The sequence below is a fragment of the Dermacentor variabilis genome, chromosome 8 (genome assembly GCF_050947875.1).
Source record: "Dermacentor variabilis isolate Ectoservices chromosome 8, ASM5094787v1, whole genome shotgun sequence".
Lineage (NCBI taxonomy): Eukaryota > Metazoa > Arthropoda > Arachnida > Ixodida > Ixodidae > Dermacentor > Dermacentor variabilis.
This window is the reverse complement of record NC_134575.1, coordinates 105,797,700-105,816,902: the sequence shown is the minus strand read 5'-3', so window position 1 is coordinate 105,816,902 and position 19,203 is coordinate 105,797,700. Positions and strand designations below refer to the sequence as shown.

The window sequence follows — 19,203 nt, the reverse complement described above, 5'->3', positions numbered from 1 at the left end:
TTACGCGAACGCTTGTTACAGTGCGCAAATCCCACTGCTGGCCGAGACTTGCCGAGTGTGTTAAGCGGTACGTCCAAGCCTGCTGTGAATGCCAGTGCCGAAAGTCGCCAGCTGTGAAGCCTGCGGGATTGCTGAATTCGATTGACCCACCTGGCAAACTTTTCGACCAGGTCGGCATGGATCTTCTGGGCCCGTTTCCACTGTCATCTTCTGGCAACACATGGATAATCGTCGCCACGGACTTTTTAACGCCGTATGCTGAGACAAAGGCGCTGCCTCGGGGCACAACTTCCGAGGTTGCCTAGTTTTTCATACAGATATTCGTCCTACGGTATGGCGCCCCATCGCACGTCATCACAGACCGATGCAAAACGTTTACAGCACAGCTCATTGAAGACGTTTTTAAACTCTGCTGCACGACCCATCGAAGGACAACTGCCTATCATCCGCAGACAAACGGCTTGACCGAACGACTGAACAAAACGATGACTGACATGCTGTCTATGTACGTAGACGTACAGCACAAGACATGGGACGAGATACTCCGTTACGTAACGTATGCCTATAATACTGCTACGCAGGAAACAACACGCTTCACGCCGTTTTACCTCGTTTACGGCCGTGAAGTGCAGACTATGTTAGAAGTAATGCTGCCGTGCGACAAAATCGATCATCTCGACCTCGCCCAAGATGCCGAACTTTTCGTGCAACGCGCGGACGAAGCCCGTCAGCTTGCCCAAGTGCACATAAAGCAATAACAGAGCGTCGATGCGCACCGTTACAATCTCCGCCATCGATATGTCGAGTTCCAACCTGGTGATCATGTTTTGTTCTGGACACCCGTGCGCCGAAAAGGAGTATCCGAGAAGCGTATGAGTCGCTACTTCGGACCTTACAGAGTGTTGCAGCGAATTAGTGACGTGAACTACGAAGTCCTTCCTGACGGAAGTCAGCCTCCCCGACGTCGACAACCGCAATCTGAGATTGTGCACGTTGTGCGGTTGAAACCGTACTATAGCCCCTAGCATTCGACGTTTTCAGCCGCTTCGGTTAGTTTTGTGGTTGCTCGTCATCAGTGCCTTGTGACTATATCGCACACCACAGTGATTGTGACTATAGCCTATGTGTTCGTCCTAGACCATCTCGGCGCTGTTGTTGTTGTTGTAGCCTGTGATGCGTGTGACTCCTACCCACGATGGGGGATCTCAGGTCAAGCCTATCTATGCTTTCCTTTTTCTTCTTTTTTTTTTGAAGAGGGGGTAATGCCACATGGTGTGATGCAGCAAGAGACTGAAGAAGAGGAGAACGAGGTTCGTCTCGGCATCGCGCGTCGCCGCTTGCGTTTTCGTAAAGTGCACCCGCCTGTATCTTGATTCAGCTTCTATGCTCCAACAGGCTATACGCGACAATATTAACCTCCTGAAAAGATATGAGGAAAGGACAACAGAACAGTCCTGTTAGTAGTATGCCGCAGTTAGCAACAAGTCGGGTATTGCGGAAGAACATGTAATACCTTCCGTGAGTCTACACCAGAGAGATTTCCATAAAGATACTGCCGTAGTGAGTCGCTATCGTCACTATCCGGCACGTTACTATCATTAACGCTACTATCGGACCGATACATACAGCAGCATGGAAGTGTATGAGTACTCCAATCGCGTGCCCTGTGGACAATTTGCTTGCCAAACAACTGTCCTATGTGGGGGGGGGGGGTAATTGTAGTGCAAGGACTTAATTTATCACCAAGAATTTAATGTACGTTAATATGGACATTTTGAGAACTCTCGAGAGTTTTGAATTTTGCGTCGAAAAGATTGAAGAAAGAAGAAGCAGACGTAGTCGAGCCAGGGACAGCTTGCACGCTTGGCAGTGTCGACAACGAACACAATAAGGAACACAAAAAACAAACACGAAAAACACAAAAAAGGAAGGATAGAGGCGCGTGCCGTACGGGCAGGCGTGGGACTCGTGACATGGAAGACGGAGGACCAGTGCTCTCTTCCGGGAGCTCCTGCTGCGGTACCTGAGGCGGCCCTGAGAACGCGCGTGCCTGTTGGTGCAGGCGCGGAGTAACGCCTGGTGTGACGCCGTTGAGAGCAGGCCTGGCTGTTGCTTGCTCGCACGTGCCTGTCGGAGCAGCGTAAGGCCGTGTCTGGGAGGAGGCCTAATTGAGGCCTAACCGAGGGCTTTGCTTTGAGGCCGCCTCTTGCTCGAGGTGGCACGTGGAGTTGTTGCGATGGAAGCTACCCGCCTGACACCCGTTTTTGCGCGCTGGCCACGTTAATATAGCCGAGGGTCATGGCCTTTCTGATCTCATGACCAGTGCCGTTATGTTTTGGCTCGCCACACACGAGGGTCATCGTGCCTTGACTGACCTCGAACGGGAATGGTTGCGACAGTTCTGCCGTCGATCGTTGTCGACATCAGAAATAATCCTGTGAGGCGTTTTTAGTCCTTTCTCGTACTCTGTGCGTAGGATTTAATATAGGAACGTGTTTGTTTCAGTCATTTTTGTTCTGTACTTTGTGTTTGTTGCTTGTGTTGTTTTACGTCTAATATCTTCGATAAATGTTGGTTTACTTCTGTCCGCGCCTCTTTGACGTTCGTTACCGCTCGACTGCACATAGACACACGTGACGAACAACTGTTACACAGGGCTTTTACGCTATAAAGTCCCAAATACCTTTACGAGCATCTGGTGAAAATACATGGAAATACTCTGCCACCACGCCCAACACCTTAGCCTGGAACAGGATGATGTTCTGCCAGGAGCTGAGCAATGTTCGTTAAAAGTGTGCTTCTTTAAGCTCTTTTTCTAGTCACGAGGTTGCCACCTGAGCATGCGCCAATGTAGCCGAAGTCACGCCACATCACTGCTCAGTATGACTTGTGCACGAGTTCTACGAATGGTTCACTTCTGATACCGATGCTGCAATGTTCCTTACTCGTAATGTGCGAAACCGTCTGTAAATCGACGGGCACCTGCAGGCCTGCGCGGGCTGCAGGCAGCGCTGACAGCTGGCTTTTACGTGGGAGTGGTGGCTCATCTGTAGTAGTGTATTTACTATCAATACCATTTCAGCCTTCTGTACTAGCACTGGCTTGTTTGCTTGGTGAAAGACCAATATCTTCTACTGGCAATTTTACGAAAGACTCGGAGCCGATACCTGCGCCGTCTTGTGGAACTGAGTTGTCTAGCGTTTCTACGTCATCCGATTGCATTTGCGAGCTGAACTTCACATTCATCGTTGGCGTTACTGGTGAACACCGGTAATTGACGGTATTTCTCTGCCTCACGCGGTACTCATGCCACGGTGACGATCCCCGCTGGCTGACTCGATCTCTGTGATTGCAGAGCCTGCCAAGGACCTCGCCAATCTGGGGCTCCAGCAGGCATATTTTATGGAGTTTCTGTACCATATTGACGTCCCGAGTTTGAGAAGCTCTGCGTCCGAAAGCTGCTGTATGAAGTGGCGGTGACCCGATGTTGCTGAAAAGAGTATATGATTAAACCCCAGTAGCATACCCGCCAGAATTCCGTCAATATCCAACGGCGTGCACCGATAGCGTAAAAGAAATGGATCTAATCGGAATCATAGTTTTCCCCGTAAATTCTTCAGGAGCACGCGCTAAACCGTTTTAAAAGCGCTCTCCGCGAAGTCATTCGATAGCAAGTGATAGAGGGCAGTGAACAAGTCTTCCATACAATCCTGCTCAATGAAAGAATAAATTTGCACACTCGTATACTGCAGCTCATTGTCCGAGGCTAATGTTCGCAGCGAGCCAAAGCTTATTAGAATCGTCCGCAGTGCTCCATCCACCTTCGCTGTAATGTCTGTTTGAATAGGTTCCTTTCAATTCATTTAGTATGGGACTCGACTTGAATTGTAATTTTTTTTTCCTTAGATAAAGCCTGCATAGTCAACGCGCACTCAAGACTATCGTTCATTGATGTCCGGCCATGCAGCAGACTTTTTGGTTGGTGGCGTGCGCCTGCACTGAAAATCAGCGCTTACTTATGAAAGAACGACTGCAGTTCTTTGTCGCTGCTTGCAATTTGCACGGTAAGCCATAAAGAATTTCTTCTTCTATCATAATAATTCTGCATCTCCTTTCGTCATACTTGCTAAGTATATTGAAGTCACTAGCATGCTCTCCACATGGCTGGTAAAAACCAGATACTCGTGTTCGTCCATAGCTGTACAGTCCACCTTAATGACACCATGCAGGTGTTGTGTTGGAAGATGACTCATAGCTTTAGCAGCAACCAATGCGTTTGCTAGCTTGAATTCAATGAAATACGTGTATACGATATGTTGCACAAACTACCCATAAAAGCAGGCCCCTAATAGAGGTGGAACGGGCTTCTCAGAATTGCTGAGGCGAAGCAACGGCTTGTGGTCTGTAAGGTGATTGCCTTACAGAGAGTTGCAAAAGTTTGTGACCCCCAACACAACGACCAAGACCTCTCGTTTTATTAGAGAATACTTACGCCCAGCAAGCATAAGTGTGTGCGAACAGAATCTGATCTTACAATCATAGCCGTCTATAGGATGACAAATTACCGTGTGAAGACCAGAAAAAGATGAATCGGTTTATAAACCAAGTGGGTCTTTAGGATTAAGGAGGCCTAAGAATCCAGGTTTGCTTATCAGTGATGAAATATTTCAACGCTTGATTTCTGGAACTGATGATAATGTTTCTAATGCGGCACATAGAAGAGGTGCACCGCACTGACCCCTTGTTTTCTCAAAATGCAAGAAACGTCTCGAGGAAAGCAAATGTCGCTGACACCATAAAGATGCAAGAATTTCACCGAAGGGTAACTTTCCTGTATTCAAGACATTTATGCAGCGTTTACCGAAGTACCCAAGCCTAGCGACTGGCTTAGTTTTATGACGGCATGGCTGGACCCAATACAGGGGCGCCAGCATAAAGTTTCCTACCATAATTACTAGAGGGAACTGTGGCGGTGCAATCATTCAGCCACCGTGAGAATGTTCGCTAGTAGATGGATTCCTCCGATCTTCGCGGTTGTGGCTTCAGATGTTTTTTGCCGTTACCTTTAGGATGCCTTATCTGCCTTTAGTGTCCTCAATTTTAGAGCGCAGTGTATTTTTCTAAGTTCAGAAGAGTCTGCGTACACACACAGTTGGTACTCATTGCAATAGTTGAGCGTGTCGAGGCGGCCAAATCGAAGCACGACAACCATCTCAAAGCACTGGTTTGCCCGCCATAAAGTCATACAGCCGTTCTGTGCCGCTTGCAGATCGATGTGTACATGGCGTAATTGTTTCAATATCGGACTTACGTACTAGAGACCCTATTCTTGAATAATGCGGTCGGGCAATTTCGTAATTGTTTATTAATGCGACAGCGTTAAGGGCAAAATGTCGCAGCAAATCTGGCGTCCCGCGTCTACTGTCACCCGTCATGTCGGCAAACCTGATGTGGAATTACGCATACCTAACTAGGCATGCCCACCATGAACCGCACGAAAGTTACGGAACTGATTGAATTTCGCGAAGTAAAATACGTGAGAAAAATCGTATAGCACTACGTACACACAGCCTGCAGACATGATAGCGTCGGGTTGTAATTTGAATATACGATAAAACATAATTCTGTGACGAGCAAACTCAACGCATAAACCCCGTTTTATAGCATTTCTACCATTTATAGCGCGATCATAGCCGCTGAGATTTGCGCGCGCCGGCGAGCGCAAACCTGAAAAGTCACAAAGAAGAGCCTCCAGATGGCGCTCGCCTCCGCCGCATCGCAGCCCACGTAAGACACCACATTCTAACCAGTAAGCTGGGCGTCGTGAATAGCGCTCGCCGCCAGCGTCTCCCGTTAAACATAACGGTTACATAAGCTGCAATTGTCGGGAAGCGTGAGAAACAGTCAGAGATCTTTGAATCCTATCGCGTTCCACTGTTAAAAGCGAAGCTTAGGCTCCCCCAAATTTTAATTTTTTTATTACACATTGCTCTGATGAAATTGACGAGTTTATAAAGTCACAAAACCGTTTGAAGCCAGAAGGACAAGGTTTAGGCAAATTCATGTAGTACCCATCATTCCCGTGCTGGCTTAACTGCCCCGCTTGCAACTCGCATAGACACTAGTCAAAGAATTCCCTGTAGCAAATATTGTATGGAACTCTATTATCCCCAGTAATGCTCCCGCTGCCATAACCGAAGTTTGTAGAGCCATTTACAACAACCATTTTGACAGTATCTGCTGACATTGAAATTATAAGGAATGGGCACTGAAGACTCCCCCATAGGCAATGCGTCGACTATGTAGATTATGCGACATTTGCGGACCGGCGTCTTGGGAAAGGCTGCCACACGATGACAGAAGAGATACCACACTGTTTGTCTTCAACGTGGATAACGATCTAGGGCAGTGAAGAAACGCAAAGCACCCCGACTATTCAGCAGCACGTGTCCCGCATAAATTCAATAGAGTCCGCAATGTCACTGGCCCTCTGTACGTCGCCAGACGAGGAAGAGAAAGAGGTCAATGATACATTTATGAAGCCTACCTGAATGAAAGCAAAACATGACCAAACAGATTGGCCTGCCAGGAACCCTGACCCCGAGGAATATGATGAAGGTGGGGTAAATGTCCCTTCTGGTCGGCAGGCTACACCACGTCAATGGGGGTGCGCAACAGCTGAAGTGGCAGCAGCTAGAATAACTGCCGTGGAACGCTCATTAAATTGTTATTCTGCCCAAGCTAAAGTACGCAACCGACTAATAGCTGAGGACCAAGATACACCGAGTCATCAGGTCACACACAGCAACGGAATCTGAAAGAGCCAAGCGTACCGCATATCATATCCATTTAACCCCAATCGTCGTCTTTGTTGTCATATACGATTTTACAGTTGCGCTAGGTGCACTCGAAGTAAAAAGGGGGAAAATCGACGGCAACATGCTTACATTGAGCACATACCTAAGCTAGAGCTGTCAATTATGCAAACGACCCTATAACTTGTGTGGGGTCGAGGTAACACGGCCGACGTACTATCATACAAAAAACAGCATTTTCGGTGCTCCTACTACCGAAGGTCCGCACATAAGGAAAATGCTTGTCCTCACCCTTGCACATGCACGATTTATGGCAGAGATCATGATGAGTACACACGCTGCACCACGAGCATCCTGACACAATATCCTTCGCAGTGACATTATGCTGTGCAAAGTTTAGGAGGATGGTCACCTGGCCACAGACACCACATTACGAACGAGCGCAACCTTTGGGAAGCTCATCAAGATAAATACGGTTAACCGAAAGTTCCGAAGTCGTAGCCGAAAGCACTACCACGGCGAATAAAACAGCGCCTGCGGGTCACCAGCGCTATCCATGAATCCTCCATCTGAAACCTTACTTCAACGCTCAACCTATACGACCGCACTAGCAAGCCCCGAAGGAGAAGCCAGTAAAAGACGAACTAGAAGCAAGAGCGCGGTCACCCTCACAAGTTTGGCCGATAACGTCAAACGTAGCAGGTGTGCCCACCCGAACGTGTTTGCGGACATAGCCTACGGAAATGAAAAAGCACTGATCCTCAAGAATGGAATGTTAAGTATAGCCCTAACGTAGTGTGTTTATCGATCATACGTGCTCCGAAAAGAAAAGCAGCAGAAGATAGCGCCTTTTCCTCCCCACAATCATACTCTCTAGTATCTACAATTTGCTTGTTACGTCCTACCAACAATGAGTCAGTGTGGTTCCAGGAGCCAACAACTGAGGGACGAATTGAGGAACTCGAAACGCATTTGAATGAGGCAGACGACACGCTGAATATAAACAGTGGAAAGTGCAAAAGAAAAGTAAGTTGACAGATTGTATCCAAGAGCTCAAAGATACACTTCACGTACTACCGGCGTTACAACTACCAGCATATGCTAGGGGCACTGCAGTCAGCAGTGGTAGCGACAGACCAAACAAAGCAATGGTCATCAAACAGTTAATTCTATCCATTGAACAAACCATTGCCACTTTCACTGCAGAAGTTTACGGCACATCCATCGTCCGCTTGGTTACCTTCTTTTGTTTGGCCTCTACAGGACCTCGGCACTGGTACGGGACCTAAAGGCTCACGTGCGATCAACTCACAGGGACTTGACACCACACGTGCTACAGAGGAACTGTGAAGGTACAAAAACGCATGCGGAGAACCGGAGCATTCTTTTCGACATTGTAGATAATTCATTGCTGTGTCTGCAGGAGGAAACTGGCGGAACCGGTCTCGCGTTGAAACATTTCAGCTGCTCAGCCACAAACCTAAGAAAGGCGTCACTGGCGATTATTACTCAACTAGCCAGAGTGTTCTAAGCTTGACGCCATCCATCACTTCCCATGGAAAAAAAGAAGAAACGGTGTGCTGCCAACTCGAGAAAGGCCCATGCTTCTTGGTCGTCTCTGCCCACTACCAGTCTAGGTAAACGAGGCCACGAGAGGCATTGTCTTATCGTTGAACCATCTGCGACAACGATTTCCGAAGGACAGTATTCTTGTGTGCAGTTATCTTAACGCTCGACATACATCAACGGGCTAAGTGTGCACTACCACAAAAGGCGAACTATTGTCACAGAAATACTTGTAGCTCGCCAATGGCGTAGACTATTCTACACATCAGTAATCTATGCACGGCAGAGACATACGACGTTAAACCTCTCGTAATGCATGGACTTAGTCAACCAATGGTACTGCGATGGTGACTCGAGAGGAAATGACCATTTTCCGTATTGGAAGACTGAACTTTCCGGCTTTCAGAGGTGCCAGACGCACGGCTGCTACTTTAGACTGGAGAGAATCTCAACAGGAGATGGCACGAGCCCGTAAATTTGAGCAAGATGCTTCTCTCACATAATGATGGTTCTATCACAGTATTAACCTCTCAGTGACGGCGCACATACTTGTCTACGCGACTTCTTGCCATTTCTCTGCAGTGGTAGCAATGAATAGGCAACGCGCGCTACGTTTTGGGTAAATTGAACATTACGCTCACCTGAAACACCTCTACTTTAGCTGTGAGTACAATGCATAGCTAGAGACGATCACTATGGTTGAAAGCACAGTTGTGTTTGGCGGGACCTGTGACGTGGAGCCTTTCAGTAGCAATTGCGAAAGATTTCTTTCCTTTCCAGTACCTGGAGCGAAGGGGGGGGGGGGGGGTTCAGCCAATATTTAACTTTTGCGTGTAATTAAAATGTCTGACTCAAATAATTTTATGAATACGCCCAGCTTGGCAGGTTGTACAATTCCACATTTCATCACAGTGTAATTATGGTGACTCACTATAAAATGAGAAAAGATACATTCTAACACCTTGACATGCTTTTGATGGAACTTCTTGTACGTCGGTAACAAACTGTCCGAACATTTCGTGGGTTTATGAACAGTCGATCATAATTTGTGGGCTAACGGGATAAATGAGGCCACCATTTGGATTGCGATAGCAGTGGCACTACTAACTCTTGATCTGCACCTCGTACGCCAGTGAGAATGCACATGAAAAGTTTGTAGCCTTTCAGGATAACGACAAAAGACAAATTGACCTTGCGAATGCCCTCGTCAGCACAGCACACGCAAGCCCACATGGAAAGCGACTCACCTACCAATACTGCCATGAGAATGGAGCTTCTTTCAGCGAAAAGACCTTACGCACAAACTCTGAGCGGCGTACATTGGGATGTCTGCATGTGTGCAGACGGGGAATGCGCCAGGAAATATACTTGTATGCATGAGAAACCCACTTTGGCAATTGCAACTCGAGACTGCCTAAATTTTTCTTCCCTCAGTCGAAGAAGCCTAAACAATATCACTTTATTATCGAAGACCAGTTGCTTCCACGTAACTTGAGGACGCAACCTTCACAGTGAAAGAGCTACATGCCTCGGTGGAGTCGAGTAACGTCAGAAGTGCACCGGGTGCATAGAGAATGCTCTAGATAACGCTTTATTAGTGCTGACCCATCGACACAATAAGGCCAATGTGGCTGGTGAATGAGGAATTGATGACAGGACGGCAGAGCAATGTTTCCACGCAAAATTATACGATGCGAAGAATGCCCGATCCCGCAGGAAAGGTGAAGAGATATGTAAAACACGAAATGCCTCCGCTGAGGGATAGATTCTCTCCTTGAAACTAAACAACTCCGATGGTGCTCTTCTCGGAGGATTACATACTTCTAATACTCGTACAGTAACTACGCGATCGTGGCTGCAGGTTCCGTTTCGTACGCTGGTCAGCTTGTAGTGACAGTTTAATATGGATAGTCGTGCTAAACTTACAAGAGCAGGGTAAACTGAGTCTTTTAGCTATCGATGCAAGGCGGCAGAATGAACGCACTATATCGTTACAGCAATGCCAAACCTGACAATGCATGTAATGAATTAATCTGGAACCCCCACCCCAAAACACGTATTCAGTCACTTGAACTATTCCAAAACAATGCTGCTCGTTTCATTTATAGCAATTATAACCGCCCCCACCTCAAGCATAAATTTTATAAAGAAAGTCATTGCTACTTGCACTGCTCTCAACTCGACGTTAGTTCTTTCGCCTTGCTTTATTTCATAAACTATATTTCCACAATTCCTACTTGCGCAATAACCTTCTACCTACCTGCATCTCCTCTCGCATTGATCATCGGTATAAGGTGGGAATAATTCAATGTCACACCAGAACCTGTCACGCATAATTTATTCCCAGGACCTCTCAGGAATGGAACCCCCTTTCGGCGCGCTTGTGGCAATCAAGGACAACTCAAAGTTTTGTTCGGCCATATCAGACAACATCGCTCCCGGATGCAATTAACTAGTCAATTTTACTGTAATAACTAAGCACTTTTGCTGCTCTGCTATTTACTTATGTGGATGTTTTTTTTAAACACTCCCCTTTGTACTATATCCGTCTTGAGGGTACAATAAAATAAAACAAAACAAAATAAGATTGTCGATTCTAGCAATGAGCGAAGCTAATTGCTCCAAATTATTTTGAGAACCCCTGGTGTCGAAGCGCTATCACTCGGGACTTTGGAATTTGATGTCTTATGACGAAAGCTGAGGAAACATAAAGCACGGCATATCGACGAAAGCGACTGCATCACATGTTTTAGGGCTGAATTAAAATACTGAAACAGTTGCTTAGGTAATGTGATCTAATTAGCCGCAGAATTAGTACACAAATGTTATGCTTTTTGCGGATAGTGACTGATGACCGAAAACCTAAGTCACAATCATATAACGTACCAGCTTTTTTTAACAGTTTGGCGAGAGTAGCTGGACATCCTGCATATTTCCATGATAATGTTTGTTTTTCACATTCTTCGCTGTTCGATAAAACGTTAAATCGTCAAATGTTGCCTTTGTACCTCTCATTGAATTAAGTAAGTGTCTTCGCGAAACAAAATGTCTGATATTACAACAAAATTGGGAACAATATATGTGTTTGCAGTTAAAAAGAGTCTTTCTACTAACTTTCTCATGTCTTCGACGGCACCACCCGAAGAAACTGGTGCGTTTGCAAGGGTTTAACAAACTTAAACATTGAACGTCGCCAACGCTTTTCTTAGGCGATTTCATCCGCTTATTAGGCCCCCTACCATAGTTCACAGAAGTCGCAATAAGTCTTGCAGCAAATTTACAAACACAGCCACGCGGCTGTATTAGGTAACTGACAAGTTTCAGTTGGCGTGAACGACACGATGCAGCTGTCAAACTGTATAGTGCCAAAGAGTACCTGTAAATACTCCTCATAACCATGAAGACGATCTTGGGCATGTGATATGCCATAAGAATAAGATCAAGGACTTGGTTTTAACTAGAGAAGTCATACCGAGAGTGTCCCTTCTCTCTTACATAGAGCTTTCCTATTAAGAAGGCGTTCTACATATTAAGCTTCATGCTCACACTTCCAAATACACATACAGCGCATAAGTACAATTAACGCACCTTTAAGGCTTGCGCAAGAAACGAATCGTGCAGAGCCATATGGCAGGTAGGTGAGGATGACAAGCAGAAATGCTGTGTTTTGCATAATCACTTTCCAACTACTTTTATGTTGCATATATATTCCTTGAATAAATACCTTCAACCTGAAAAGTTTGAAAAATACTTGTAACATGCGAGAAGGAATAGTTACCGGATTGAAGAAGTACCCGCACATAAGAGCTGTTATATCACGACAATACGGGATATTCAGTGTCAAGCGCTCTCTATCGACTTGTCGCAAAGCGCCACGCGGCATCATGTTAATTAAATAATAGCGTTTTACGTGCTGGAACTACGAGCTGATAATGAGGCACGCCGTAGGGGGTACTCCGGAAATTTGCACCACCGGGAGCTCTTTATCGTGCACCTAAATCTAAGTACACGGGTGAATTTGCATTTCGTCCCTGTCGAAATGCGAGCACCACAGCCACTAAGCAACTAAGGCGGGTGCATCAACTTGTTGACGCTGCGCAAAATAAAAAAAAATGCTCGCTCAGCAACATAGTTGCGCGCACAGCTGCAGCTTTCACTCTTCTGTGGTGGATTGCCTCTGCTGTTCGCTAATATTGGTGCAGAACGGCCGTCCTAAGGTGCTGTCAGCGCGCCAGCGAATAGCGCCGTGAACGGCATCGGTAGGAATAGTCGCATGTGATACACATGACTAGGGAACGCGCACACAGCATTTCCAGTAATTTTCGACTGCACTTTTTCCGACCTGATGTTCCGTAAAACGCATTTTATTGCGTATACCCTGGAGAAATGTCACCCTGCATACGAAGGAGGTGACATTCATGACATCAGGTTGTATATAGAGCAGAAAACAAGCGTAAATTGCAATGTAAATGCACCCAGCAAAGAAATCTCATCGCGGCAAGGTGAGAAGTGAAACTCCAGCATTGTGTTGCACACTTTTTGCTGTGAATATTACATAGAAGTGCACTTAGTGATGCATACTGGCGAAGAAGAGCAAAAATCAAGGACAAATGTCGATCGCCCAGGTGTCGGTGTGTTCTTGTTCTCCGTACATTTGTTTTCTGATGCGTCGGCGATTCTATAATGTCTTACAATGCTAGACCAACCTTGTGTCAGTCTATTGCACACAGCTTGATGCGGAGAAAGCCGGCAATGGCGTCCCCTGCATGTGTAAGGCCGGATTTACACTGCCGTGAAACGCCCCATCCTGTCACCGTCGTTCGTAATGATAGATTGTCCTCTAGCCCAATTCTCCACAAAAATCGCAAAAATGTGACCTTGGTTTATGCTTCTAAAGTCGCCGGTGCCCTATTCTAACGGCATAATGTTAAGGGCCCCGCGTCGCAGAAAATCCGACGTCGGACGACGTTTCGGCAGAGATTTTCGAACTACACATACATAGTCCCTCCATGTGGTGTCGGGATGCTACTGTACTAATTGAATTTCTCAAGTTAAAGTACGTAGAAAAATCTTAAAGTACGGCTTACACACAACCTACCGAAATGACAGCGTCAGACAGTAATTTGACTATACGAGAAAACAGAATTCTGTTACGCGAAAAGTCAAACTAACGCCCTTTCCAGTATTTCAACCATACATAGACCGGCCACGGCGCCCGCCATTTCCGCGGGCCGGCGCGTGAGTATTTTGGAGGCCGCGGAGCGGCGCGCCCGGCTCCTTGCAATACCTCCAGATGGCGCTGGCCTCCGCCACATTTCTTTTTTGCGTTTGGATTTTGTGGCGAATGGATGCGCTTTTCGGTGCTCCGTAGCGGCGACGAAATCATAAGTTTTTGTGCGTGCTTTGAGCTTGCTTCTGTTTTTTTATTTGCTCATTTAGTCTTTAAATAGAAATGGGGTGGTTTTCTTGTTCTTTCCTTTTTGACTCTTTTCTTTCGGGTGCGCCGGTGTGCTTCGTGTACATTTGGTTTTGCAGGATGGTTAGAGCGTCCTTTCGTGCCACGTGCTTCAACTCGTGCAGCCGGGTGGGACGTTGAGTGTTTGTAGTCTTTAAATGGTGGCTTGGAAGTGGCAAGACAAATAGCTATTAGTGCTTTTACTGTGCGTGTTTTGGTAGGAAAGTGAGAGCGTGGCCGCGTGTTTGAGCGCGTGCGAGAGCGTGTCATACCTTCCGTCTCCTAGGCATTGGTTGCTTTTGCAACATAGGTGAGAGTTGCTTTGCGACATTTTGAGGATTTGGATCCTGTGCGTATCATTCTTTGCTAAAAGGCGCGCGCTCCGCATAATTATAGTATTATAGTACTTGCATCCGTAGTAGCATTACTACAGTATTGTGGTATTTGCAAAAAGCCGTGCAATACATGGCGAGAAAGACGGGAAAGCAAGCAGTGCGCGGGTGGTCCCTCAAGGCAGATGAGGAGACGGATGACAATGGAGAGGGCATCGAATCAACCGGTACACAATGGGATGTCGATGCTAGGCAGCAGAAAATGGGAGCTTTCCAGGAAGAGCTTCTCAAACAGGTACGAGAGCTCAAAAATGGGCTAAATGGGGAGCGTGATACACAGAAGGTAGTTGAAAAGAGACTTGAGGCAGCCGAAGAAAAGCTGAACAGGGCCGCCATTGTCAACGAGAATGTGCGTGTCAATGAAACGCAGACCCCCGACGTGACAGGCGAGGGAGTGTCAGCGAAATACGTGGAATGCATGCAGCGTGATGAAGGGTTAGCTGGAAAGAGCGCCACCTACCTTGAGGTCGCCACGCGGAAAAAGCAGGAACCCAGGGGACGATGCCCCTTGTCGAGTCCGAATCACGCAGAAAAGGACAAAGGGAAGGAGAGCGAGGTAGAAGAGAGTGAAAGGGGGATTATCGCCGGTGACGGAAACCTGGCTGGGTGCTCAAAAGCAAATGTGGAGAGGGTGAAAGGCGACAAAAGAGTGGCGGTAGGGATATTTCCCGGGTGGACACTGGGTTCTGTCATGGAGCAAGCAAAAGAAAAGCTCGCGGAAAATGCCCACGTGCGCAACCTTGTCATAGTATCAGGTGGGTTAAATGACGCCCTAACCAGAAAAGGGACAGGACTAGCCCAGTGCTTGGCGAAGGGGGCGGACGACTTGCGCGAGCTATCCCCTCAGGTGCAGATCGTGGTGTGCACGGTGCGGAACCGCCTGTACGTGACAGTCACGTACAAAGAGCCGTGGTGGCTGCCAATGAGGCAATATGGAAAATGAGCCGCGAGAAAGACTTTGAGGTTGTCGAAGTAAACAGGGAAGTGACACGTTGTGGTGCTTTTAAACTAGACGGGATCCACTTCAATTACAGGCTGGCACGAGAAGTGGGCTGGCGACTTGGTGGTCGCGCTGTTGCTTTCTTAAGGGGCCCGCGGGCGCTCAGGAGGTCAGAGTAGATAGTAAAGAAGAAGGTCCCCTAGGGGAACATCAGAAGAGCATCGCCGTCGACAACAGAAAAAGGAGGAAAGCAAGAAAAAGAGCTCGCCATGCAATAGGCTACATAAACATGCAGGGCGACAGAAGAAATGAAAAGTGGGCAGAGATTGAGGAGCAGTTACATAGAGAACAAATAGGGGTGTATGCGGTTATAGAAACGCACCTTAGAGACTCAGAAGAGTCGCCAGGTATTGAGAATTATGTTTGGGAAGGGTGCAACATAACTAAGTCCGAAAGAAAGGAAGGTGGAGTCGGAATGTACATTTATCAGGGAGCCAAATGGAAAAGAATAACTTCATTATGCAAAATAGAAGTGAGGCGTGCAGACAGGACACAAGAGTAGAGAAGTGGACAACACGAAGACCGACTATCGACTGAAGGGGGCACTGAGGCGAAAAAAGAAAGAAGGCACAAAACTCATCTGCGCATGCTAGAAAAGTAGGGGAACATGGAAAAGGGCTCAGAGTACTAGAAATGAAGCTTTGTGCCTTCTTTCTTTTTTCGCCTCAGTGCCCCCTTCAGTTGATAGTCGGCGTTCGTGTTGTCCACTTTTCTACTCTTGTGTCCTGTCTGCACGCCTCACTTCTATTTTGCATAATGAATACTTACCAACTAGCTCCGCTTTCTGTCGTTCTAAGGAAAAGAATACGTTCACAATGTCAAGAGCATCTTTGGTTATCAGGTACAATGAGTGGGAAAGAAACTTGGCTGCGCGTTACGTATTTGTGGACCGGAAAAAACCGCACAGAGAAGAATAAACAGTTAGTGGAATTCGTAAGCGCTGATATTAAGGGTATCGGGAATGGTGCTGAAATGGTCCTATTAGGTGACATGAATGCCCACATACAGGATTTAGATGGTTATACGGACAATAACGGGAAGTGAATGCTAGACCTTCGTGAGCAACGTAAGCTCGTTATCGTGAATACAGGGCCTAATTGTGAAGGGCAGATCACATAGGAAGCGGGAAACCGGCAATCGACCATTGATTACTGTCTGATGACAGCAGGAATTCATGATAAGTTGAGAGAAATGGTCATCGATGAGGAAGGGCTTAGCAGCATAGGGAGTGACCATAAAAGCATTATTTTGAAAATGGGATATGTAGTTGGAAAAAAGAGCAAGGAGAGCGAAATTGCCAGTCCTAATTTGAAACCTGAACAAATAGCAAACATAGTCATAGACTTGATGCAGAAATTGGAAAATGGCGAAGTAAAGAGTGGGAATACGGTGAGCTTTTAAGTGTAATAACGAAATAAATACGAAAAGACAAACAACATGTTCGTTGGAAAGGAAAAAATAAACCGAAAAGCAGGTAGAACAAGGAGATACAAGAAGCTATCACCGAACGACATAAAGCATCTCGAGAGCACAGGCCGGCAAAGAAGGCGCAGTTGCCGCAGGATGAAGCAACCAGTAAATGGGAAATATACCGGGAGAAAAAGTATGGTTCAATTCCTGGTGCAAGCAAAATTAAAAGGTGAAAGTGAAAGTTGGTTGTGAGAAATACGTGAGAAAAAGAAGGCCGCACCTTGAATATTTTGGAACCACATAAAATTATTGGGCAGGAAGTCAACAACAATACAACAACATATCCTAGACGACGATAAAAACAGACTGGAAGGAGAAGCGGCAATAAATAACATCCGAAATGTAACAGCGGAATCTTTCCAAGGCAATGACGACGTTGTATTTGAAGAAATCAGTGGAAAAAACTTTAAAAGATAGACGGATACCAGACAGTTGGCGACAAAGTAAAATGAACTTAACTTATAATGGTAAGGGGGAGAAAGGTAGAACTCACTCGTATAGACCGTTGACCATTACATCGGTAATATACAGGCTAGCAATGCAGGCAATCAAATTAAAGCGTCAAGCATGGGAGAGAATAATGGCATTTTGGGAGAGCTTCAGAATGATTTCGAAATAGGTAGGCGTTTGGATGATAACTTGTTTGTTCTTACTCAGTGTATTGAAATATCAAAATCCGAAAGCAGACCACTGTATGTGGCATATTTAGACGTTACAGGAGCCTACGACAACGTAGACCGCTACATTTTGTGGGATATTCAGGAAGGGGAAAGCATAGGTAACGATTGTCTACAGCTTTTGAGAGATTTACCTAGAAAATACCGTTTGCGTTGAATTAGAAGGAATGAGGACCGAGGAGAAAGTTCATATCAATAAGGGACTGAGGCAGGGGTGCCCTTGGTCCCCGCTGCTGTTTAGGATGTACATGGTGAGGATTGAGACGGCGCTAGAAGGAAGTAATATCGGGTTTAATCTCTCATACAAACAGGTGGGTACAGTATTAGAGCAGCAACTTCCAGGTTTATTTTATGCAGACTACATTGCGTTGCTAGCTAACAAGCAAAGTGACTTGCAACGTCTGGCTAAGATTTGTGGACAGGAAGGCAACAATTTAGGTTTGAAATTTAGTGTTAGAAAATCAGGTGTTCAGTATCAATCAGTATTCAATGAAAACAGTGAACAGACAGTGGAGATACAGGACCAGGAAATACCTCGGGTAACAGAATATAAATACCTTGGTTTTTGGATAAACGGAGGCAATAGGTACGTGGAAACACAGGAAAAAACCATAACAGTAAAGGGGAAGAGAAATTCAGCCATAACAAAGTACAGAGCGCTACGGAGATACAATAGGTACGAGGTCCTCCGAGGCATGTGGAAAAGTGTAATGGTTCCAGGAATTACTTTTGCATACGGCGCGTGGCGATGATATTATTGCCCTTGGTCTTTCTGTGGAATATCACGCCGACGGCAACGGCGACGGTGGAAATGCGCTTGCACTGCCCATATAATTGCTATCGCAATAAAATGATGGAGCAAAAGGGTGAGAGCACAAGGCCAGAAACAGAATTCATGCGTTATGATACAACACGCATGGGCAGTTTCTCAGTCGCCAGGCCTGACAAGCTTTGGCTGTGTTGAAGCCGATATTGTAGGAAACGTTCCGTGGCGTTCTTCAGCGTCTGCCCCTTAGTGAAAAAGTGAGTGACCTAGCTGGAAAGCGAGCGCGGCAAGAGGTAACTGTTTCACCATTAGAGGGGGACCAAGGATCGCGTTTTCTGCGTCTTCCGAGCAGCTATAGTTGGGTGACTACGCGCTGAGTTTCATTGAGTTTCGAGAAGTTCGTTCAATTACTTCAAAAAAACGTTGGCTTTAATGAAGATAAAGCAATGTTTGGCATTACAGCACAGGAGATTGCTCAATCGAGCAATAAGAGCACGAGCCGCGAAGAAATATTTGGCGGTCACGGAGGCGGGCGCCGAGGGAGCACGTCCGATTGATCCCGTTTCCTCGCTTTACGTAGCGGGGTGCGGACCCGAGCATGCATTCTTGATTTCTTGTATTTGCGTTCATATCATGCGGGGCATATCATGAGAACTTGCAAATCTCGATACACGCACTTGTGGGATATCCTTGTCCGTTCGGTAATGAGACCAGTTGTACAAAACTGGGTTGTACTTCTTCCTGGCCTCACCAGCATCGTCACGCCATCGTCGTCATGCAGTCGTCAAGCATGCGTTGTCACATTGCTAGTGATTCTGTCGTGGCCATTCAATCGCTATTATTTCAGCTCCGCGATTAGAATCCCGTCGTCCTGTCGTCGGTCTGCAGTCCACTTCTATCCAGTGGTCCAGGCTGCGTTATAGCTTCGACCAATATGCATGTGTACGGGCTCGCAATGCCGCCGTGGTCATCTCATCGTCGTCAATCCAGCTTTGTCATTCGTCTTTCGTTAGGCCGTAATCAATACGCCGTCATCGCCACATAGTCGTCATCGAGCTGTCC

The 19,203-nt window shown here is 46.5% G+C and overlaps 1 protein-coding gene across 1 annotated transcript in view; it reads right to left on the bottom strand.

Annotated features, from left to right (window-relative positions):
• LOC142591213 (uncharacterized) overlaps nt 1-19,203 on the bottom strand; it is a 162,762-nt gene that overhangs the window by 136,928 nt on the left and 6,631 nt on the right. The window contains exon 2 of the mRNA XM_075703574.1: nt 11,970-12,112. Coding sequence (XP_075559689.1) covers nt 11,970-12,008 — 39 coding nt within the window. The 5' untranslated portion in view covers nt 12,009-12,112. The remainder of the gene's footprint in view (nt 1-11,969; nt 12,113-19,203) is intronic.